This window comes from Anser brachyrhynchus, assembly GCF_964034855.1.
Source record: "Anser brachyrhynchus genome assembly, chromosome: 7".
Lineage (NCBI taxonomy): Eukaryota > Metazoa > Chordata > Aves > Anseriformes > Anatidae > Anser > Anser brachyrhynchus.
The window spans coordinates 25,648,855-25,670,677 of NC_137701.1; the positions used below are offsets into that span (position 1 = coordinate 25,648,855).

General features: G+C 50.9%; 1 protein-coding gene and 1 long non-coding RNA gene across 2 annotated transcripts in view; both read left to right on the plus strand.

The window, feature by feature from the left end:
• The window catches only part of ITGB5 (integrin subunit beta 5), a 48,845-nt gene extending 28,821 nt beyond the window's left edge, over positions 1 to 20,024 (plus strand). Inside the window, exons 11-15 of the mRNA XM_080599255.1 lie at positions 12,708 to 12,930; positions 13,110 to 13,210; positions 17,633 to 17,749; positions 18,792 to 18,958; positions 19,423 to 20,024. Of these exons, the coding sequence (XP_080455381.1) occupies positions 12,708 to 12,930; positions 13,110 to 13,210; positions 17,633 to 17,749; positions 18,792 to 18,958; positions 19,423 to 19,518 (704 nt within the window). The 3' untranslated portion in view covers positions 19,519 to 20,024. The remainder of the gene's footprint in view (positions 1 to 12,707; positions 12,931 to 13,109; positions 13,211 to 17,632; positions 17,750 to 18,791; positions 18,959 to 19,422) is intronic.
• LOC308197928 lies at positions 9 to 8,923 on the plus strand. Its single transcript, XR_013953441.1, has 2 exons — positions 9 to 7,375; positions 8,404 to 8,923. It is a non-coding gene; the product is annotated as an uncharacterized lncRNA (long non-coding RNA).
• Positions 20,025 to 21,823: the final 1,799 nt, after the last annotated feature.

Consider the following 21,823-nt stretch of genomic DNA (forward strand, 5'->3'; position numbering starts at 1 on the left):
GTAGGTACCATCCTGCCCCGCGCCCTCCACGTTGCTTGGGTCGGAAAGCCACATGTGGTCCTTGCAGGCTGAAGTGCAGCCCTAGGAATGAGTAAAACATCACAGGCTTGAATTCTCCCAAGCTTCATGGTGACTTCTTAGGTTGGATTTCTCCACATGAACCATCCTTGCCTGCATAGAGAGAAACCATCTTTTTTTTTTAAAGATGAAGCAATCCACTAGTACAGCGCAGGTGAAAGGAAAGGTTGTATTTCAGTCTGTTACTCAACAGAGAAAATCTTTGCTGGAGATTCCAAAAGATACTTTACGTACAGATTTATTTATTTTTTCTACTGGGAAAACAATCATTCACCGCTCAAGATGCAGCCGGTCCGTTCTGCTTAAGCAAAGGCAGAGGAGTTATTTAGTGGTGTTTGCTAAAATGGCTTTAATTCCTTGTCAGCCCAAGGTCACGTAATTTACCTTGCACATATTGCCTGGATTAGCCCTTGGACGCAATTCCTTCACTTGGAGCTCAGCAAAATGTTACTCTTCAAAACTTGCCTGTTTTCAAGCAAGTGAAATATTTCCCCAGCTGAAAATCTCAGACCAAATATCCAGAACACCATGCGGGTTTGCATTGGCTTTGTTGTTGTTAAAGGAAGCTTGGAAAAACAACTATTTTTCATTGTTCTCTGGGGAAGTCAAAGATTTTTTTTCCCCGTGGTGTCTTACCCTAAAGGTTTCTGAGATGGACGGTAAATAATGGGCCACCCTTGGGTTGGGTTGTGCATTTCTGGCTGTTTGAGCCTGTCATGTTGCTAGGTGGGTAGGGGCAATTGGAAGCAGCACCTTAACTGAGAACTGTATTACCTAGGTTTTTTCCATATGACCATGCTGCTCTGGTAGCATCATCCCACCAAAAGGAATATATTTATTAGCAAGCAGAGCAGCAGTACTAAGGAGAGGTTGGAAGATCCCGGTGTAGCAGTTGGTACAGCGGGGCAAGGACACTCCTTTGCTCCAATTTCCATGCTGTCAGGAGAGCCAGAGCTCTGCTGGTCCACAGAAAAACAAGTTACGTGTCCTCTACTGCACCTGCTTTCTTCTGCCCCTGTGGAGACCTTCTGGTGGTGGGAAGAACACCATAGCTGGTTTGGGATGTGCAAGATTTTAAAAGTCATTTAGAAGTCCTTTTTAAAGCTGTGAAAGAAAACAAAGAGTAGGCAGAGGCCAGCACCCTCCTCGTTGCTCTAAGGGTGGGAAGGTGTCCAGCAAGGCTGCATGGGCTGGTGGGGTAGTTCTTGGTATGCCTCCTGGTATTTCTATTGTTTTTTGTTGGCTTTTTTTCTTTTAAATTCCATCCATTACAATGCTAAATCTGAGCTGTAGCAAGCACTGTGCCAGTGACATGACATGCAGACATTTTTTTTAGCCCAAGGGGCTTGGGGCTTCTCCAGCCCACCAAAAGTGCCTGAGCTTGCATAGTAGGGCTGCCCAAAGCAGTGTGGGGTGTGCCCAAAGCTGCCCCTATCTATCAGCTGTCTCTATAAGTCCCCCAGGTGTCCTCCCAAAACGGCTTGCTTTCTCCTCCCTGCCGGTGTGGTCTTACTGGAAAAGACTATTTCAGTCCACCCGAACATGTGGACGCTTGACAACCAGAGAGCTCGAGTCGTGCCGTGGCTGCAGGAGCTTCCCACAGGGTGGTGGCACGGGGACATTTTTCTGTTTGCTGCTTTTGTTCCTACAGGGGGGAGTATCAACACCATGCCCCCTTCTGTCTCCTTCTGGGCACAGCTCCTGCAGGCTGGTCCCATGGCAAGAGCAGACCCACTGGGTTTTAGGAAATAGCTTTCCCCTGAGGCTCCAGTGGCACGGGGCAGGTTGCTGGGAGCAGCGGAGGAGCAGATCCTGCCTGCCCTGCTGCCAGGATTCCTCGCTGCTGGCAGGCTTCACGCTAGCCAGGCAAGCAGGCCTGTGCTCTGCCTTCCCAAAAGACTTGTTGCCTCAGAAAAACCCAAGTGTCCCTACGCTCTGAGGCACTTTCTCTTTTTGGAGGGTCGGGTCTGCCCTGCTCCTCAGCGTTATGCTATTAATATGGTTGCTTCTACTAAAGCAAGCAGCTGAAGGCACGGAGGGTTTGAAGTAGTCAGAACAGTCTGAAATGAACTCCAAGCTTCTCGTCTGTCAGTGCTCAGCCCTTTGGCCAGCAAAAGTGTTTTCATTCCTGGGTCTGTTTATGAATACTGGCACCTCATTTTGTCAGTGCTGGAGAGATGAGAGGACTGCGGATAAGAGTACAGATCCTGTCCTTTTGTGGCCTGCGTGAAGTAGAGAAGCAGATTTTGGGTGGGAGATAACCTCAAGGAGAGGCAAAAACAGTTTTGCTGCGGGTCAGAAGGGGTCATGGAGGATCTCCAGCTCTTCTGCAGGGATGGCTGTGTCTGTAGTGGGGCTGTGCTCTGTTAATGCGAGGTATAAGGTGCCTTCTACACCTTAAGATGAGATGGGGTGGGGAAAGAAGTGGTTTATAGGAGGTTGTAAATGTTGACTGAAGTTGCATCTGACTATTAATAAATGCCACTTCTTAGCAAGGAAGTGGTGTTTGTGCTGTTGCTCCCCAAATCCAGCTAACAGCCCCAGCATAACTTTTCCAAACCACCATTCGGCTTCTGGGAGGGCTGCACGGGAAGGCTCGCAGGCGTGCTCTGTTCCGCAGCCCCTCCACACTTTTTCCATTGAGAGCTGAAAGGATTATTCATAGCAGCGGGTGTTTTGACAAGACAGGGCGTCCCTTTGCAAACCCCTGAATGCTTCACCTCGAGCTTGTCTCTGGAAGAAGTTGCCCTGTTGGATTCAGCCTTTCTGAAGGAGAACACAGAAGAGTTTCTGAACGCCGCACGTAGCTGTACGTCATGCTGGGAGCTTCAGCACGGTGCTCCGGCCTCTGCTCGACGGTTTGGATGGCTGCGATGGAGAGGCAGAGTCCTGCTCTCAGCCTGCCTCCCTGCCTGGAGCCTGGGCTCAGGAATTTGCGGATCGCTGCGCGTCCCAGTGACTTTTGGACCCCTTGGCTGCCTTCCAGAATATTTGACAAAGGAGGAAACATCTCGGTGCTAATTGCATTCCTAAAGGTTCCATAAAATGAGGTAGTAAGAAGGAGGGGAGGCCCTGGTGAGAGCATCACACATTTGCCTCTAATGAAGAGAGAATGGTTCGCTGGAAGCCATGCTTCATTAGCTTCAGTGCTCAGACCCCTCTTTTGCTGGGGAAGGGTAGTACAGCATCTTCTTTGCTTTGGTGTCTCTAGAGAAATGTCATCTCAAGCACCACTGCTAGTACCCTGGCTTCCCACATGCGTATCATTTGTGAGCTCTTCAGCGCCGGCTTGGTTACTCGTGTTGTGACTGTGCAGTAGGATCGCAGCCTCTAAGTGCTACCGTGAGGTAAATTACCATGGGGTAAATAAACAGCGTGTACCATGTTGTGAAGGCAGCTGAAGGTTGTGAGCAACTGGCTGAAGTGCAAAGACATCTCCACGTGCCAGAGGAGAGGATCCGGCCTCGCCTGCCTGTGCAGTGCTCCCTGTGACACGACAGCTAGTGTCAGCATCAGGTGTCAGATTTGCAAACACATGCAAGTGCCAAAAACACTTTTGAAATGGGATTTAGGAAAGGGCAACTCATTGAAAACACGTGGTTTATTTCACAAAGACTCTGTCTACGTAGACAAGCCAGCGCAAAGTGCAACTCCAGCTGCCCTATGGAAACCACTTCAAAACTGCTGAGGATGTGCAAGTCCTTCATGGACTTGGTAGTTATTTCTGAATGCTTCCCTTTCTTGGTTTCTGTGAGGTTTTAACCCTTACTGGTACCCAGTGACATAAGAGTTTTGTTTAACACAACCACAAATTAGAAATCACACTCCTGCTTCTGCAATCTGTTTCTGGAGTTCCTGGTCCCAGGCGCCGTATCGAGGTTCAGCGGGTCTCATGGCAAGGGGCCTCCCGGTGCTGGCGCTGCAGTTTCTGGTGGTGCAAGAGAGACCCAAAGCACGTTAGCCCCGCGTTTTGAGGGCAGTGCTCAGATGTGATGGTACCACCGGTATCTGCACCCTGTGAGTCCTAGCGCGGCCTGTTACTGCACAGATGACGATAGACTGGGACACTTCTTATGGAAACAGACTTTTTTCCCCACTTTCCCTTGAAGTAATCATCTGCCTGCCCTGTGGTAGTGCATAGACCTGGGCTCTGGTGTGCCAGGGAGGGCTCAGATGCAGGAGCAAAGAAGCTGTTGTGTTTTATTAAGGAAGAAGTGGGCAGTGTTGGGTAATGTCAGAGGTAGAGGTGATGGCCGAGTGTGGTTTGGGAGGGAAGGGGAACTGGTCTGTGCCTGCAGCCTCAGACGTCCTGCAGTGGTGCTGGGGGTGTCCATACAAAGCAGATGTTGTATAGACCAGAAGGGAAGATGGTGATGTGTGGAAGAAAGAGGCATCCATACAGGGAACAGAGCCTAAACCACATTTGCAATGTTTTCTATTCTGTCATGTCAAGTTTTGCTATTCTGGGGGTTTTGATTTGGGGGATTTAAAAAAAAAATAGCTTGTGTAAAAAAAAAAAAAAGCAGAATCTGAATGCAGATGCACGTCACTGCCAGGAAAAAGCAGGACATGAAGAGGAGAGACAAAAGGACCCTACAAGAAGTGGAAGTTCAAAATAGTGTCTGCACGAGGGCTGCTGCAGCAGCAATGTACACTGCTGCCTCAGCATCATTTCTGCTCCCATCCCAGGCTGTGGTGAGCCGGGGGGAGTACACACTCCAACAACTGTTTTTGAGGCCTATTTTGGTGATGGAGGAGGTGGTCTCAGCTTGGGACACTGTGGTGCAACCTCATGGTGCCAGGCAGCTTCAGCTTGTGCCAGTGGGGCGGCGGCTTGGGGTGAGCTGAACCCAGTGAAATCCTACGATCCGAAAGCTCCTTTTCTAATCAGTGTCATAGGACTGTGAGTGTCTCTCTTCCTTCTCTCTTCAAATCCTCCCCACCCTGGCAAAGATGAGCACTGTGTGCCCATCGCTCCTTCTTACCAGCCAGCAGACCTGGCTTCAGGCAGCTTGAGGTCTTCTGCCTGAGAGCTGCTGCACAGCCCGGGGGATGTTGTGGGTAGTGCAAGTAACAAGGAGATGGCACTGCCGTAGCATCCATCTCTCTTTGAAGAGGTGGTCAAGAGTTACTGAGGCTGCACGTTTTCCTCAAGCTCTCTAAAAGCCTGTTTCTCCTTCCTGCATTTCATTCACCTTGGCTTTTATTGCCTACAGAAAGTGCAGAAAGTGGCTGTGGAGGAGTTGCTGCCACCGCTCGGTGTCAGCCCCAGCTGCGTCCCATGGTGTTGTCCCGAAAGGTCGGGTCCAGCCATGCTTGGCCCTGGGGAAGTGGCTCCAGATGCTAGAGGTCTGAGAGCAGCTCTCCAAACCTCTCAGCCTGTAGTGGGGAACGTCACCGAGATGCTTCCTGCTCCTTCCACAGCCTGGAGAGGATGAGGAACTGCAGGGACGCACAGGGGCTGTGCTTACCCGCTGTGGACAGCCGGCAGCACGCGTCCTGCTCGAGGACGTCCTGCCCTTGGGCACCTGCTGCAGCGGCAGCAGAGATGCCCAGCCCTGTGCCACTGGGCAATTGGAAAGGGCTAAAAGGGTCCCCCGGGCATGCACATTCTTGGTGGCTCTTGAAGACGAGGGGGAACCCTCGCTGGGGTGCTCCTGAAATCTCCCTGCATCTCCATCCTTTCCCAGCCTCTCTTCTGCTTCCTCTCAGCCCATGTCCCTGGCTGTCCTCCCTGTGGCCATGCCCTTATAGTGTTGGGGTGCTCCCCGGTGACCCCACCATCCGTCTGCATGCCATGCCCCCACCTAAGGGGTTTTCTGCCTCCAGCCCTGCCTGTCCTGCTGCCTGCCAGGGGGCTGAGGCTGGTTTTATCAGCCCCAAGCAGTCACAGTCTGGGAGAAGCCAGCAGGAACTATAACAGATTTGGGCTTTCCTTCCCAAGTGGACTGAGTGCCGCTTTGCTGGAGGTCCTTTCCTTGCACAAGAGGGAAGTGCCATCTTTTCTTACCCCCTCCTTTCCCTCTGTCCCAGCCCTTAGTGCTGTGAAAGACTCGTGCAGCCCTCCCGAAATCTGGCAGCAATTCCTTCGAGGACCTGACCGCACAGAGCGCTGCTTTTCCGGCTGCTTTTCACTGGTTTCTCCTTGCCCTTTGAGCGGGCATTTTGCAACCATTAATGCATGCTAATGAGGCATTCAATGCCATGGCAGAATTAAAGAATAAAGTGGTGACACTTGTACATCTTTGCAGGAGCCAGAGCTCTGGCTGGGGGTCTGCTCTTAAAGCAGCAGCGAGAGGTGACATCTGATGGCACACGCACCTAACCCAAACCCTGTGTGCAGGCACAGCCACCCCCATGGCCCGTAACCTTGTGTCTCGGGGTTAGGAAGCTCCAAAATAAAAAACAATACAGACTCTGAACACAAACTGTGTCACGCATTTGCTCCCCGGAGAGAGACAGTGTGCTGGGATGGTCTCGCTTCAGTGCTCTGCTTTTACGGCCAGCTCGTTTGATGTTTGCATTTGGCCTTTCTGATTACAGTAATTTACAGAAATAAACTTTGGGAGATGAATGCCGTATTTTGGGTTTAGAAGCAAATGAAGGACTAAAACAAGCAGGTGAGTGAAATTCTGGGTCTCTGCATTTCTTGTTGGCATGCATGGACAGCCCCCGAATTTTGCTCTGTTTGGTTTAGAAAATTGAATATAAGACCTGAAAGTGTAGTGCAGCTTAAGCTGCAGGTTTTCTTTCTCTCTTTCTCTCTTCTCTCTCTTTCTCTCTTTCTCTCTTTCTCTCTTTCTCTCTTTCTCTCTTTCTCTCTCTCTTTCTCTCTCTCTTTCTCTCTTTCTCTCTCTCTCTCTCTCTCTCTCTCTCTCTTTCTCTTTCTCTCTCTCTTTCTCTCTCTCTCTCTCTCTTTCTCTTTCTCTCTCTCTTTCTCTTTCTCTCTCTCTCTCTCTCTCTCTTTCTCTCTCTCTCTCTTTCTCTCTCTCTCTCTCTCTCTTTCTCTCTCTCTTTCTCTCTCTTTCTCTCTCTCTCTCTCTCTTTCTCTCTCTTTCTTTGTCTTATTTTGAATGAAATTCTGACTTCTTCCAGCTTCTTTGGGAAGGGAGAAATCCATTCCAAAACCATGGACCTTCAGTGAACTTGCACCAGATTATGTGTTTGCATCCAAACGCAGAACTGGGCAAGGCTCCCGCGGCACTGGATTTTGCAGAGAAAGAATGTCTCTTTGCTCTGGAGACCACTCCTCATAATGAGGTCCAGCTGAAAGGACATTCAGCCCATTCGTGCCACGGTAGGTTGGGAATTAGCCTGCTTTTCATTTTAAGGATGACTTGAACCATTTGGCCCTGAAGTTCAGGCATTTGGGATCCTGCAGCTTTGTTTTGGAGCCAACTTATATTTTAGGAATGAATCTGGGGGGTTGGGTGTTGTTTTTTTTGTGTGTGCATGCTTGAGATAAGTCCATCCCTGCTGGCCTGCCATGCTGTGCCTGCAAAGGGTTGGGCCAAGGAGCACGTAAGCAGGGAGAAGCAGCTGGTCACGGACCTCACGGCATCTGCAGCAAGGGGTTCTGCGCACCGTAGGAGCGGATCTCATCCATTATGTGATAGCAGATGAAGTTCCCTAATTGCTCCCGTGGTGCTGGAGAGTTGGCTCTTGTCAGCCTTTGGTGGCAAGTGCAGGAGTGTCGTCGTGGGAGAGGTGTCAGCGCAACCCATGGGAGACCTGTGGAGACCTGCAGCAAGGAGAATGGAGGTTTCTGGAAGCAGGCAGTGGCACCAGCCCTCTTAGAGTTAGAGGATTGGAGGGAAACACAGGAGGGGGAAAAAAATGGGGCTCCCCTCCCCACCTCCCATCTGCCTTTAGGAATAGTATGAATTATTAGCCATTTTTGCAGTGCCTTCCATGTCAGGTCCTTAAGGGGTGATGAAGCCATGGATGTACCCGATTTGGCTGGGTGTTATTTCAACGCACAGCTCTAAGGGAACCAGCACACCCATCCCAGTTTCCTCCTCTTGTTTCTGGGAGGGTCTGGCAGCCCCATATCACTCCCTGCTTTGGTAGCAGAGTCGGCAGCAGGACCCAAAAGCTCCAATTCCCAGCTCGGGGTCTCCATCCAAAAGGCCACGTGTGGCAGGCTCAGCCGAGGCACTTGTGTAAGCAAAAGCTGAGAGGTTTGCGGCATGCTGAGGTTGCTTAAACAAAAAATAAATAAGTTAAAAAAAAAAAAAAGGAAAAAAAAAAAGAGGTGGCGGCTTTATTTTAAGAAACTCAGCTTTAGATCTCTGTCAGGAGCCGTATCTCATGATTGCATTTCAGTTCCACTTCTGCGGCGGAGAGAAGGAAAATGAGGAAAGGCTGGCCAGGGCTGCCGCAGGAAATCCGCTCTGCCCCGGATCACTTTCAGCTGCTTTCGTGAGACAGCAGTTTCCAAAGCCCTGTTTTCCCTGCCCAGTTCTCGATTAACCCAGAAGTTCCCAAACGAGGGAGAAAGCAGGAGGATGGGGGGGGGAGAGGGAGTTTTTTTGTAATGCAGTGCTGCGATGTGTGGGATATTGACAGTAATGTGATGTGACTTGTGGTACCCAAGGGTGAATTAGCAGCTTAGATGTATTTATTCCTTTGCCTTTGCTTTCATTAGTCTGCATCTCTGATGCTATTTTCAGTGACAGAACTGGTGAGCTCAGCCAGTGCTAAGATTGAATTATTTAAAGCTTGTCGATTCTTGGGCAAACCCTTATGCTTTGAAATATAAATATCCTTTAAAATGAATGCACTGGCAGGATGCACTCCACGGTGTCTTGTGTAATTAATATATAGAAAAGCACTTTTCCTATTATTATTTGCCTTTTAGTGCTCGTTTCGTTGTTTCGGTACAGCGCTGTGGATACACGAGCGTGGGCGAGTTCTGGCGTAAACGGAGCCCGTCAGTGGCGGTGCTTCAGTTACACAGAGACCTCATGCCCTCACTGTCTGTGTTTAGACAGTAACCTTTTAGGACAAGGACATAGGGCTGGGATGCCCCTGCCAGCCTTTGTTTTCCCTGCCAGCCCTGCGGGACGGGCGGATGGGATCCCAACCCCATCCCCACGCAGCGCCGTGGTTTTGTGCAGGGCGGGCGCTGCAGCCTGTGGCTTCTTTGAGTCATGGAAAGAGACGAGTGGGAAGCCAGATGATTTATTTGCCTAAGCAGGCACTGCGTCTTACCAGGGCCCTTTCCCAAGCGGAAAGTTTTCCAAGTGCTCCGAGCTTCTTCCGCTGCCCTTCTCCCTCCCACACACACCGTGCAGTGCCGGGGGCTCCGCTCCTGTACCCGCTGCGGGCACCAAAGGGTTGGCCGGGCAGACACCAAAACTGCTCAAGCACTGCCCCGCATCGGTGGGTTTAGAGTGCTCCCTCTTCCATAGGCAGCTATTTTTGGTGCCTTCACCCCGAGGGAATGCAAACAACACGTGGCTGCTGCGTCAGGGCTGGCTGGACATCGAGCATGGAGGGCAGGGCTCGGCACGCTGGTGGGAGGCATGGCATGGCGAGGCTGTAAGCTGCTTGGCATCACTTATTGTCTTAGTAGGTTCAGTTCCCAGCTTTCCTTTCTTTTTTTTTTTTTTATTAGTCATTCAGGTAACCAAAAATGACAAAAGCAAGTGCCCAGAATGTGGAAGGTCCTGATCCAAAGGCTCATCCGAGAGCACAGAGGCACACAACTTACTTTTGTGCCTGCTTTAATGGGAACTAAATGCAGTAACTTCTCCTGTCCCGAGAGCCTCAGAAACTAAGAAACTGGTTTAAAAATCATGAGGATTTTTGTTTCTTTTATTATATTGATTTTATTTTCCTAGAGAATTGCTAAAAGGTGGGGAAAGGGGGCTTGTTTCTAGACCCTCTCGCCTTCTCCATAAAAGCTGGGGTCACATTTTATTTCTCTCAAAAAAGACAATATTTTTGCATAGTCATGTGTTGCCCAAGAGCGGGGGGCTTTAGGAGAAACATTCCGAACCATAAGAGCCAGTGACAGGGCTTTTAGTGCACTCAGTTTCTGACCTCTTGGTGCACCAGTGCTCGGTGCAGTTCCTAAAAGGCAAACACAGCCACGGCCACAGGCTGGGGCGAGGCGAGGGCGGCTGGACGTCCTGCCAAAAGCCAGGCAAGTGACTGTCAGAGGTGACAGTGACAGTCAGCACTCAGCAGTGCCATGCCCTGCAGCTCGCACCCAGAGCCCAGGCAAGCCCACATCTGGTTTGGGGGCTGCTCTCCGCCCCCAGGAGCATGGTCTGGCTCTGCTACACCCTCCCAGTGGGTCCCTGCAGCCTCCCGCACATGTGTTTTGTGTTACCCCCAGCAATTAAGAGTTGGCTGGATAACTTATGTTATCAAATTCAGAGGGAGCTTTTCATTTCCCAAGTAGATCCGGATCTTCTAAACATCTAAGATCCTCACATTTCAAGGATGGGAACAGAAGAAAACATACCGTGTTATGTTTGGAGAACATAATTAGTGTCTTTTGGCTTCATGAACCATCTGTAATAGAAAACGCACAAGCCCAAACAGTTCGAGGTGGGGTTAAAGTCCAGGCTAATATCCTGCACCCTGAGCCTGCTGCTGGTGCACAGTCCTGGAGCATAGCCTCCCTGGTGTACCTGAGGTTGCATTTTTGTCTTGAAAATGACATTGGGACTAGGTTCGGCATGGATGTAGTGGTGGAAGGGCTCCCACTGGCATGATCTTAGGTGCCATATAGAGTGTTTCACCTCGTCAGCCTTGTCTGTGACTGTGGCATAGCTCAGAGTGGGAACCTGCAGCACATTTTGCTGCGATACACAAGCACCATGGAGCACTCTCCGTGCTGCAAACCTCAAGTCTGGGTCACAGTCATCTAAAGACTCCCAGCGACCAGCACGATGAATTGCCTCAGGCTCCCGTCACGCTGTGTCCCGAGCAGGAGGACATGAGGTGCATCAAGTCACAAGCATGAATTCCCATCCTGGGGCTCCAGGTGGACCTAGAGAAGTGGGTCAGCTCTTGTCAAGCCCATACAAGAAATAAATGTGTCCCATTCACCCACGGTTCTCTGGCCTTCATGCCATGTGGGAGGTGGACGGGAGATGGAGGGCACTACAAATGGAGCTCGTGGTGAGGAAGGAGTGGCTGCTCTTTCAAGCTGGTGCAGGCACCAAAGATATTAACATCTTTGCTGCTAAAAGTCAACATGGAAATTTTCACTCTTGGCACATTCCCCGTGAGGAGCTTCAGCCAGTGGCTTCTTGCATGTTGAGCCAGCGTGGCCAAGGCAGAAAGCACATTTCAACGTGTTCTTGTATTTGAGGCTCACATCCCTCAGTTAGTCACCTTCATATATAAGGGCTTTTTCTTGATCTTCAGTAACCAAAACCATTTGCTTCAAGAGGCTGTTTCTTAAATTTTGCAGTCACAGCGCTGGACTAGGATGCGCTATTTGGAAGCGGTTGTTTCCCTTCCCTGGGGCAGTTGTTCCAGGCTCCATCCCCAGCGTGCCAGGGCTGGAAGGAATGTGCAGGCTCTCTAGCTTCCTAGGCTGGCCTGGCACCAACTGCTTGAAAAACCGAACCATTTCATAAGCAATTCAACTTCCAGAGACGGATTTCCAGTGGATTTGCACCCTGTGCTGGGCTCTGTGGTGTCCAAAGGGGATGAGCGAAGGCTGATGGTGCAGGGGCTCCGAGATGGACTCCGCCCCTCTCCTACGGCAGGGGGTGGCTCACACTCCAGTTGGGACCATGGGTGGTGTGAAGGGAGGTCACCTTCAGACGTCTGGTGAACCTGGCCTCCTCTGTCCAGCAGTGTTTGAGTTCTCAGGCTGGATCCAAAGCAAATGGTGGGAGTACAGAAGAGGCTGTAGGAGGGCATCTGGCATTTGGCAAGGGGTACAGCGTGACAACCCACAGCCCCTCTGGTAATCTTACAGACAGAGCTATCAGCGGTTTTGTGCTGATGAAAAGAGCGCATATATAATTTATCTTGTCTGAGGCACTTGAGGCTGTTTCCAGTGGGAAAGCTGAGCTGTAATTAGGTTTCTGATGAGCCTTGTGTACAAACCATTCAGCTCTATAAACCGTGCGTTCAGAAGCATCTTTTCTCCTAGGGACTGACCACGGAGGAATTCGAGCAGTATTTCTAGCGAGCTGATGGATGCCTCTCTGAAACCAGATGCTCGGCAGCCAGCCACTCCACTTACTGTAATTGAAAGCCTTGAAGTCTGTTGACTTTCTCAGGCTGTCGCTTAACACCATAGCTGCAAGAGGATGCTTTGGTTAGGGAAGAATCCTCACCGAGGCGCTTCCTTCATTCATCTCTGCTGTGAGCTGCCCTGAGCTGCTCCCCGGAGGAGGTTCAGCTGGTCCCAGCAGCCTTTGTGGGGCTGGCTGGGGCGCCGAGGTCTCCTTTGGATGCAGGATTTAATTTTAAGTTTAATTCTTTTAATACACTGCCTTGGGTTTACTTCTTAAATAAAGCTGTTAGGAAAGCAGGACAGGAAAGACCTTAGGAAATGGTCAGACGGGTAGGGTTTTTGCTTTCAGACCCATCAGCATCACGCCAGTGCTGGCTGCGGCCGCTGCTGACGCCCTTGTCACCTCTCTGTCCCCTAGGCCACGGCGAGTGTCACTGCGGGGAGTGCAAGTGCCATGCGGGCTACATCGGGGACAACTGCAACTGCTCCACCGAGACCGGCGGCTGCGTGTCCAGCGACGGGCAGATGTGCAGCGGCCGTGGCACCTGCGTCTGCGGGAGGTGTCAGTGCACCGAGCCCGGGGCTTTCGGAGAGACCTGTGAGAAGTGTCCCACCTGCCCGGGTGTCTGCAGCACTAAAAGGTACTCGCGGGGGCTTCGTGAGGGGCTTCTTGTTGGTGGAAAGGGGAGGTAGCTGATCCTGAAGTTCCTCTTTCCTTGTGGTGCAGCTTCTAGACCTACACCCCCCTTTCCGAGGGTGTGCAGGTGGTAGGCTGCATTGTCTGTGTGCTCAGTCTTTCCCTCTGTGTGTCTTTCTGCAGGGACTGCATTGAATGCAAGCTGTTTAACTCAGGAAGACTGGATAACCAAACCTGCCAAAAGCACTGCAAGGACGAGATCATCACCACTGTGGATGTTCTCAGTAAGTATGCAGCTGAAAGTGGTGCCCAGTGACTGCGGCATCCAAATCCTCTTAACCCATCCAAGACCTATCTGTAAAGAAAGCCTTGGGGAAAACACTGTATTTAGAAAGCATAATGTGTGACCCTCTGTCTGGGCTGTAATCTGCATCGCTTTGAGTGTTCATGTTAGCAGCTCAATCGCTTTTCTGTTATTATTTCCATATCAGCTACATAAAACACCATCAGTCGATGCTAAGTAAAAAACTCTTGATTTTAAATAACGTCTTAAAACCTGGATCCAAGCAGCAGTACATAACGCTAACATAACCACCTCATTTCCTTTTGGAAGGAAACACATCAGTTTTATTTAATGAAGTCATTTAGAAGAAATTACGAGTTTTATGAATTGGACGTGTTGGCTTGCTAGAGACGTGAGATAAGCATCCCCCCATCCTAAGGTTAGGTATTACGTACGTCTTTCTGGGCACGCGTTTGCTGAGCTAACAGCCGTGTAACCCTCTGCACAGGAATGGTGTGGAGGGTGTCCAAAGCAGCCCTCCCTCCGCCCTGTCTGGTGTACGAGGACCGCGATTCCCAGTGCAAGGAGCGAAGAGAGTGGGATAAGATCAGATGACAGGAGAGCTTAGATGAGCTGCGAGAGGGTGCAGAAGAAATAAATATCACCCAAAAAAGGCGTTCTCTAAACTTCCCAAGAATTCCTCTTGGAAGAAGCGAGCTTGTAAGAGATATCAAAGCTGTTTTGGGGATGATGAGTTCTGCTGTGGTTGAACTGCCTGCTAAAAGTCCTGACCATTGTGTCCTCTGCTCGAGGTCACCCCACACCTTGTCCCTCAGCGGATGACTTTCTCCTCCTTCTTTTCAAGCTTCATTCTGGCAATCTTTGGTTGCTGTCCGAGACAGTAGAGGAGACCCAAGCTGTCATAGCTTTAGTCCCAGTCCTTACCCTGGCCTTGGCTATACCTCTTGGAGGAGGGTCAGAGAGGCTGGGATAAATTCCCATCCACATCTGACAACTGCTCATTCTCTTTCATAGTTCATAGACTACAAGTGCTCTACCTTGCTCGTCCTTTCTCTCCCTTCCTCCTGAGCTGCCTGCAGGTAATGTTCCTCCTGTTGGCTCCTCTCATACACAGTGCCCAGCTTTTAAATTACCACCAGCAGGGTTTCGTACCTTCTCCTTTGGAGGCTTGCTCTAGTTCTCCCCATCCTCGCTGCAGTTTACCAGGGGAGTGAACCTACACCAGTGCACTGTGAGAGGTTACAAGTCCCTTTTAAATGCTTCCAAACCACATGAAGCTCCTTTCTGATGCCTGGCTCGCCCATGTTTCTTAGGAGCCAGCACATACTGGGGGTTAAAGCTCAGCTCTCCTGCCTGCGTGTTGCACAACGCCAAAGCCAGCCTTTGTGCTGACTGCACCCTGGGAGGTGAGGCTGGGCTGTGGTTGGCCAACCCCCCATTGCTTTCAGAGGAAAACGGCCAAATTTCTGTTTTAAGACATTCTGGGGAATTATGCTTATTCTTCTGCTGCACTGCCGCAGTCCGATCCTGGGCGGTGCAGAGCTCTGGGACCTTCGAGCACTGCGCAGCTTGGAGATCTGGGCTGCATAATATTCCTAGAGAAAGTGCACAGGGACTGCAGGCTACCTCACAGGCAGACTCAGCCAAATCCTTCAAGTATTTTTGTGTTATGTAGCACATGTTCACAATCCCTGCTGAAAGGCTGAAGTCTGGTATTTGTCACTGGCAGCCGGAAGACACAGGCCTGGGTTGTCCCAACAGTGGAGGCTAGGACCTTAAATACCGAGCGGTGCTGAACATCCCCTGGGAGATCCCGAGCGCCTTCTGGCTCTGGGTATGAACCATAGAATTGTTTAGGTTGAAAGATCCCTTAGAGCATCATGTCCAACCATCACCTAACACTGCGAAGTCTGCTGCTAAACCATACTGATACCATAAAAACTGGTCAAAGAAACTCTCAGCTTGGAGTTTTAGAAAGCAGGCATTCTTCAGCTGGGGTGCCAGACACACAGGGGATCACTCTTCCTAGTGTGTGTACCGAATTGTTGAAGCTACAGGGGTTGTATACAATCAAAACATACATATTAATGGGATTTCCAAGTAATAATTAACATAGTCACACTGTTTCCCAGAACTCATTAAAGCATTTAAATATCCCTGATGCATGCACATTTGTTTCTACTGGTGGTCTTTTGGGGTCTTCTGGTGGTCGTCGCTAGTCTTCCTCCCTGTGTTTGCTGGTTGAGCCCAGTTCCTGCGCATGCTCAGGCCACCTCATTCTTTCTTATCTTATTGTTGCAACTCAGGCATGCATGCTAAGTGAAGTCATTTATGTATCCAAGGACATAGGTACGCCATGAGTTCCTCACCTAATCTGTTCAGACACATCCTCCAGGCCTGGGTCAGCTTAACCCCCTTCATTCTGAGATACAATTCTGTACGGTCTTACTGATGAAGCTGACTAATTAGTACGGTAGCACCAGAGATACAGAGTTTCTAAGCTTCCTTCTAAACTAAACGTAGTAAAGGTTTGGTCTATCTGTTCATTAAACATTTTGGATTCGGTTCTATTATTCTGTCAGGGAGAGGTCCATATGTCCCTCTGACTCGGTGTCAGTGCCCCTAAGTGCCTCATCCACATATCTCTTAAATACCTCCAGGGACAGCGACTCCACCATGTCCCTGGGCAGCCTGTTCCCATGCCTGACCACCCTTTCCATGCAGAAATTCCTCCTGATACCCAACTAAACCTCCCCTGATGCAAACCGAGGCCGTTCCCCGTTTCCTTGCAGCAGCCTGTCTTTCAAGGCTTCATAAAGCAGAGCCATCTAACGTTGGACTTATGAGCCAGAAGAATGATGCTTTTTGGGAGGCTGCTATGAGCTGTGTTGTGTGCTGCAGGATCACCTTTATTTCTGTAATACCGAGTTTCCATTCTCGATGGTCCCAGAGAGGGGCTTTCAGCATGACGGGCTGTGACAGGTCCGGTGCTGAGCTGCCCCACCACGTGGTGGTGGACCTGAAAGCTCAAGGGGGCCGTCACTGCTCTTTGGGGGTGTGTGAGTTCCAAACCAAGTTTTAATCTATATTAGTCTAATTAGTACCTTGCCAGCTACGAGTGTGCACTTCTCCAACCCTGCCTTCAGTACCATGGGTGAAGGTGGAGAGGGGGTTTTGCTGTCCTGAGGAAGGAACAGCTGAGGTTTGTGTGCACCAGGACCCTGCTGGGGCTCACCAGCGGTGCAGCTGCAGCTGGGCTCAGAGTTGTTGAAATGGAAGGAATTAATCTGCCCACTGAAGGCAGGTTGAAGGCATTGAAAGGAAAGACAAACAGAAGGGCAGGAGATAAGGGGCTGGAATAGCTGTTGGGCACAGATGCTACTGACAAGCTGCAGAAAGCATTTTTCAGGTGCCTAAACCAAAGCCACATCTTGCCAGCCAGTAGGACTGGGTGCCCAAATCCCATTCCTGAAAACGCCATCCCACAAAGGCAAGAGGGGCTCTTGCAGAGCTTGGCATGGCTGGAGGTGTTTTCCAGCCTTTCCTGAGCTGGAGCAGCTCGGCTGAGCTGGAGCACCAGCCATGGGCTGCTGCTGGGTGTCAGCAGGGCTGGATGTATCCCCATCACTTTTCCTGCAGCTTTCACACCTTAGGAAGCTGAGCAAATCAAGAAGAAAAGGGGCATTTATTTCCCTGCGTGAAGGAAGGGTGTGCATGAGTGAGCTTGCGCCTGTTTGCCGTGTGCTGTTTGTTGAGCAGCGAGTGTGACACTTGCTGACTCCAGCACCCTGGGGTGCCCCGGGCTGCAGGGACATGGCAGCTCCCGAATGTGTTTTGCCGCAGTGCCAGTTAACAACCGTATTTTCACATGAATCAAGATCAAAGTGTGCTGATCATTTCCAGGCACTGCTTTTCTTCCCCGTTTTCCTCCCTTCCCAGGCCCCTGGAGGTGCCCACCTTGCCTCCTGATTTTTCCCATGCTGTTTCCCAGCTCCGTCAGGCTTTTTCTCAGCCAGGTGTGCCTTGCAGCAGGACCAGGGGTAGCTTCAAAGCAAAGGCACTATAGTGGAGGCTTTTAAGCTTTTCCTAATGCTTTCTCCCTCCCCCCACGTGATGCTGAGTTTCGGCTGGAGCCGGGCTGTAATGTGCACCATATGTAGGACAGGAAGCCCCTCGGATGGGAAGGAATGCAAGGTCCCCGGCATGACACTGCTCCAGAAGAGCAGGGGCCAGCTCTGAGGCTGGCCTTTGGGTGGAAACGAGCCTCTCCTCCCCACGCAAAGCACCGGGCTGGGCATGCCATCATGTGCAGAGCTGCCTTGGTGTGTGGGGTGATGGAGGCACGGGGTGTCCTGGCCAAGTAACTGGCGGGGGCTCAGCACTGCTCTTCATTTCGTTCCAGAAACGGACGACCCGAATGCCATCCTGTGCGCCTACCCGGTGAACAACTGCGTCATGAAGTTCACCTACTCGGAGCTCGCCAGTGGGAAGTCCAACCTCACTGTCCTCAAGGAGCCAGGTCTGCCCTCCTTTGCCCTCCTTCTGACAGTGCAGCCTGCCCCGCAGGAGGTGCTGGGCTGCTGCTGGCTGGCAGAAAGCTGCTTTCATGGGCTGCATGCATGAGCAAATAACCGGGGTGAAACCCAGAGCCAAATGCTTCCAACTTAGTAAAAAAAGGCTTCTGACTGAGAGTGCAATGTGCAGGATGTTGAGATTAAAACTGGCCTGCTCACGTAGCATGAAGTAGATCATGTACTGATTTGGGGACAAAGCCACTGTGAGCAAATATATTACATGTGGGGACACCTGGTGCTGCTTTTAAGTCAGGATGTTAGGAAGCCCCCACAGGAGCTGTGGATTTCTGCATTTCCAAGCAGTAGCTCTGGTCCCAGCAGCTCAGTGTGTGCGCCCCCCCTCCCCTCCCCTGGGACAGCTGCAGTTCCCAGCATGGGCCCCGTATGTTGCTTCAATCACAGCAACGCAGCTTCTCAAAGGAAACCCCGTGTGGCACTTCAGGAAGAGCTGGTGAGCACCCAGCAGGAGCTTCTTGTGCTCTGCTCCTCCGAGACACGGGCCAGGGTGGGAAGTCTTGAGGGAAGCACATTTTATTTCATTTAGGATGCAGCCTGCACTTAATTGAAAGACCAGCTGATTAGCTGACAGGCAATGTGCTTAGTTAAAGCAACCAGTAATTACCTGTCTCCAGGTCAGAGTGGGTCAGGAGCCAAGCTGGGTTTTGCCAGAGGTGCCTTTGCCCTCTGTGTCCCACATGGGTTGCCCAGCTCGTCCCCCGACGCGCTGTGTGACATCCCAGCCCTGGTGACGTCCTTGTGAACTGTGCTGTTGCCCTGCCCCCAGCCAGGAATAAACGCTCTTGAATTTAAAAATAAAAAATCCCTTCCGTTACGGCGAGGACTGTTGCTTTTTTTAACTCAGTCCCTGCTGCTTGCACTGCCCTGAGGCCACTTGCTCAGTGGCTGCTGGCCAGGTCATGACGTCCCGGTGTCCTGCTCTGGATATACCTGCTCCAGGGCTGATTTCCTTCTCCCCCTCCTTTCCAGCATGCAGCTCAGCCCCCAGTGCTGTGACCATTGTGCTGGCCGTCATCGGCAGCGTGGTGCTGATTGGCACCATCCTGCTGGGGCTCTGGAAGCTGCTCGTCACCATTCACGACAGGCGGGAGTTCGACCGCTTCCAGAGCGAACGCTCCAGGGCGAGATACGAAATGGTGAGCCCTGGGGTGCTGCTGGGGGGAGGGGGGACGGTTCCTCGGCATAGCTGGCAGCAAACAGCTCTGCAGTGATGGAGAAAAGAGATGGACGTGTGTACTGTGCTGTCGGGAAATTCAGGTGGCCAGGTCTACAAGGAAGCGTGGGGAGGTTTCCTGCCCATGGGGCTGGTCAGCATTTGAGGGCATCACTTTGTGCTTGCAGATGGGACAGAAGGTGGGTCAAAGCCAAATGCAGTTATCTCTGAAGTAATTAGAGCAGGTGGTAGAGGATGGAAGAGAAATTGTGGCTGTTCCATCCCTGGAAGTGTTCAAGGCCAGGTTGGATGGGGCTTTGAGCAACCTGGTCCGTTGGGAAGTGACCTTCCAACCTAAACCGTTCTGTAATCCTGTGAGATTACACACATCTTTGCCATGACACAGGTTCTGCTCCTTACCTTTTCCCTTTGTTCATTTCTCCAAAGGCATCCAACCCCCTCTACCGAAAGCCCATTTCTACGCATAACGTGGAGTTTACGTTCAACAAGCTCAACAAGTCCTACAACGGTACGGTTGACTGATCAGGTCTCAGCGCGTGGGACTGCTGTGAACAACTGCCTGACTGTATTTGCTGCTCCCGACTTGAAGATGGGATCGATCCTCTTCAGAGGAGGGAATACCTTACAACAGGACTGGTCGATGACGCAAGCCTGTTATTTGCACAGTGAGGAGAAGAGTAGCGTGCTGTCTGGGGACACGCCGAAGCCAAGGCAGGCTCGCCGCCTGTGCTCGTGGACTTCGAGCCACATGAGGCTCTGCAGCCCAGCTTTCCGGATATATTAAACCTGCCAACTAAGTGAACCAAGTGCCATATTGCAGCTTTAGACATATCCCATCCCACTAGAAAGGGTGACTAGGCCAAAATCAGGGGAACCCCACGCCATTGCAAGTTGTTAGGGGGGAATTAGCTTAAAAAAAAGAGGAGGGTGTTGGAAGCATTTGTATAAGAAATTAGGATACAAGAATTCTGCAGTCTTTAGGATTTTTTTTTATATAAAAACAAAATAAAACTATTGTGCATACATGATGCTGCGAGGGGAGTTTGTTGTCTCCTTAATGAGCCCCGCAGGGACAGACTGAGACGGGGCGTGCTCCTGCAAGGAAAACGGGTGCTGCCTTATTTATTTATCGGTAGCGCCTTATCAGTCCCAGCACGAGGACACAAACAGGAACCGGAGCCGCGGTGACGGCTGCAGAAGGTATGTTGGTTTAACGCCGCGCTGTTGACCAAGGGTGGGGACTGCCAGACATCGCTCGGAGCTCACGCTCGGCGCGGCTGCTCCGCGTCAAGCAGCAGGAAGGCTGGGGAAAGCCCGAGGGAAATGGGAGTTTAGGCTGAGGAAATGTTCAGCACTGATTCCCTGGGCTGTGCAAGTAGGCATCCAGCCTGGGCGGCTGCAGGAGGGAGCTGTGAGCATGGCATGCCTGCCACATGTCTGCCTCTGAGCGTTTCACATCCGAGGTTTGAACGCAGAATAGAGCTGGGGGGTCCAGCCTCAGCTGCTGGCCAGCCAGGGAGCTGGTTAAGACCCAGCGCTGTTATTTCAGAACTTACATTTTGTTTTTTTTCACCCTGAAACTGTTCCTCCTGCCCCATCTGTTTTCCTCTGAAGCTGGGGTTTGCATTACCCCAGATGACAGCTGCAGCTTTAAACCCACACAAGCTCTGCTCTGGGACTTCAGCAGAAGGCAGGAGAGAGAAGCCAGAGCAATTGCTACTGCTTTTTATTTTTTTTGGCCTTTTTTTTTTTTTCCCTCTTCACCCTGAACAGATCATGCAATAGTCAGCTGAAGGAAGCTTGCCAGGGAAAAGCAAAAACAAATGGCATTCATTGTTTTGACTTGCTTTGCTCATTGGAAAACAGCCATTGGCCCATCCTTCCGGATTTTTTTTTTTTTTATTATTTGCTTTTGCCTCTATAAACAGGAGCCCTTATTTGCTCAGTATAAACAGCTCTCCTTCAAGAAGTTTATGGTCCCCCTCTTCCTACCAGCAGCACTGAAGAAGCACAACAAACCACACTAAAAATAGCTAGGGACAGGGATGAAGAATGCACTAAGTTACACACTGTCAGCGTCAGAATTGATCAGGTGGCCTTCAAAACCAAAACAAAACAGTGCTCTGTCTTCACGCTTCATTTTTCAATTCAGCATCCGGATGGTCACTGAATCCGACCTAGCAAGGGCAGCTTGAGGTAGCAGAAATGCAGAGGGCAGGGAACGAGGCTGGCACAAGAGCAGAGCTGCCCGGGGCACACCGAGGCTGTGCACCACTGGCCATGTCGTGCCCAGAGCCAGGACACAGCAGGTGCAGGGGCTTCTCCCTGCACTTTCACAAGAAGTAGGAAAGGTCTGAGCACAGCAAAGGGGCAGCAGCAGCTGCCGCGGTGGCAAGCTGGCTTCAGCAGCCAGCAATGGCACAGAAGTGCTCTTCAGAGGAAGCTAACGCTAACTGCACATTTCCTACATGGTGTTTTAATGCGAGGCAATGAGGGCAGGTTAAGGTGATTCCCCTTGTTGCATACTGAATGCCTGGGAATAGTGCTGCCACCTGCGAAGGGCTATCCAGGAAAAAGCCTGGTTTTACCACCATCGGGCTGCCTAGTGCTGCTTTGACAAATTCATTGCTAACACAAAGTTAAAAAAAAATACTGCATCCAAAAAAAGAACAAAAAAAAAACCAAACATCCTAAGGAGGCCAGATTGCTTGTTACAGATCAAGTTTTAGCTCGGTTCACTTGCAAGGTTCACAGGCAAGGAAAGGGAAAGCAGGAAGGAAAGTGGTGGGAAAGGCAGGGCAGGAACTTTCTCCACCAGCTTTGCCAC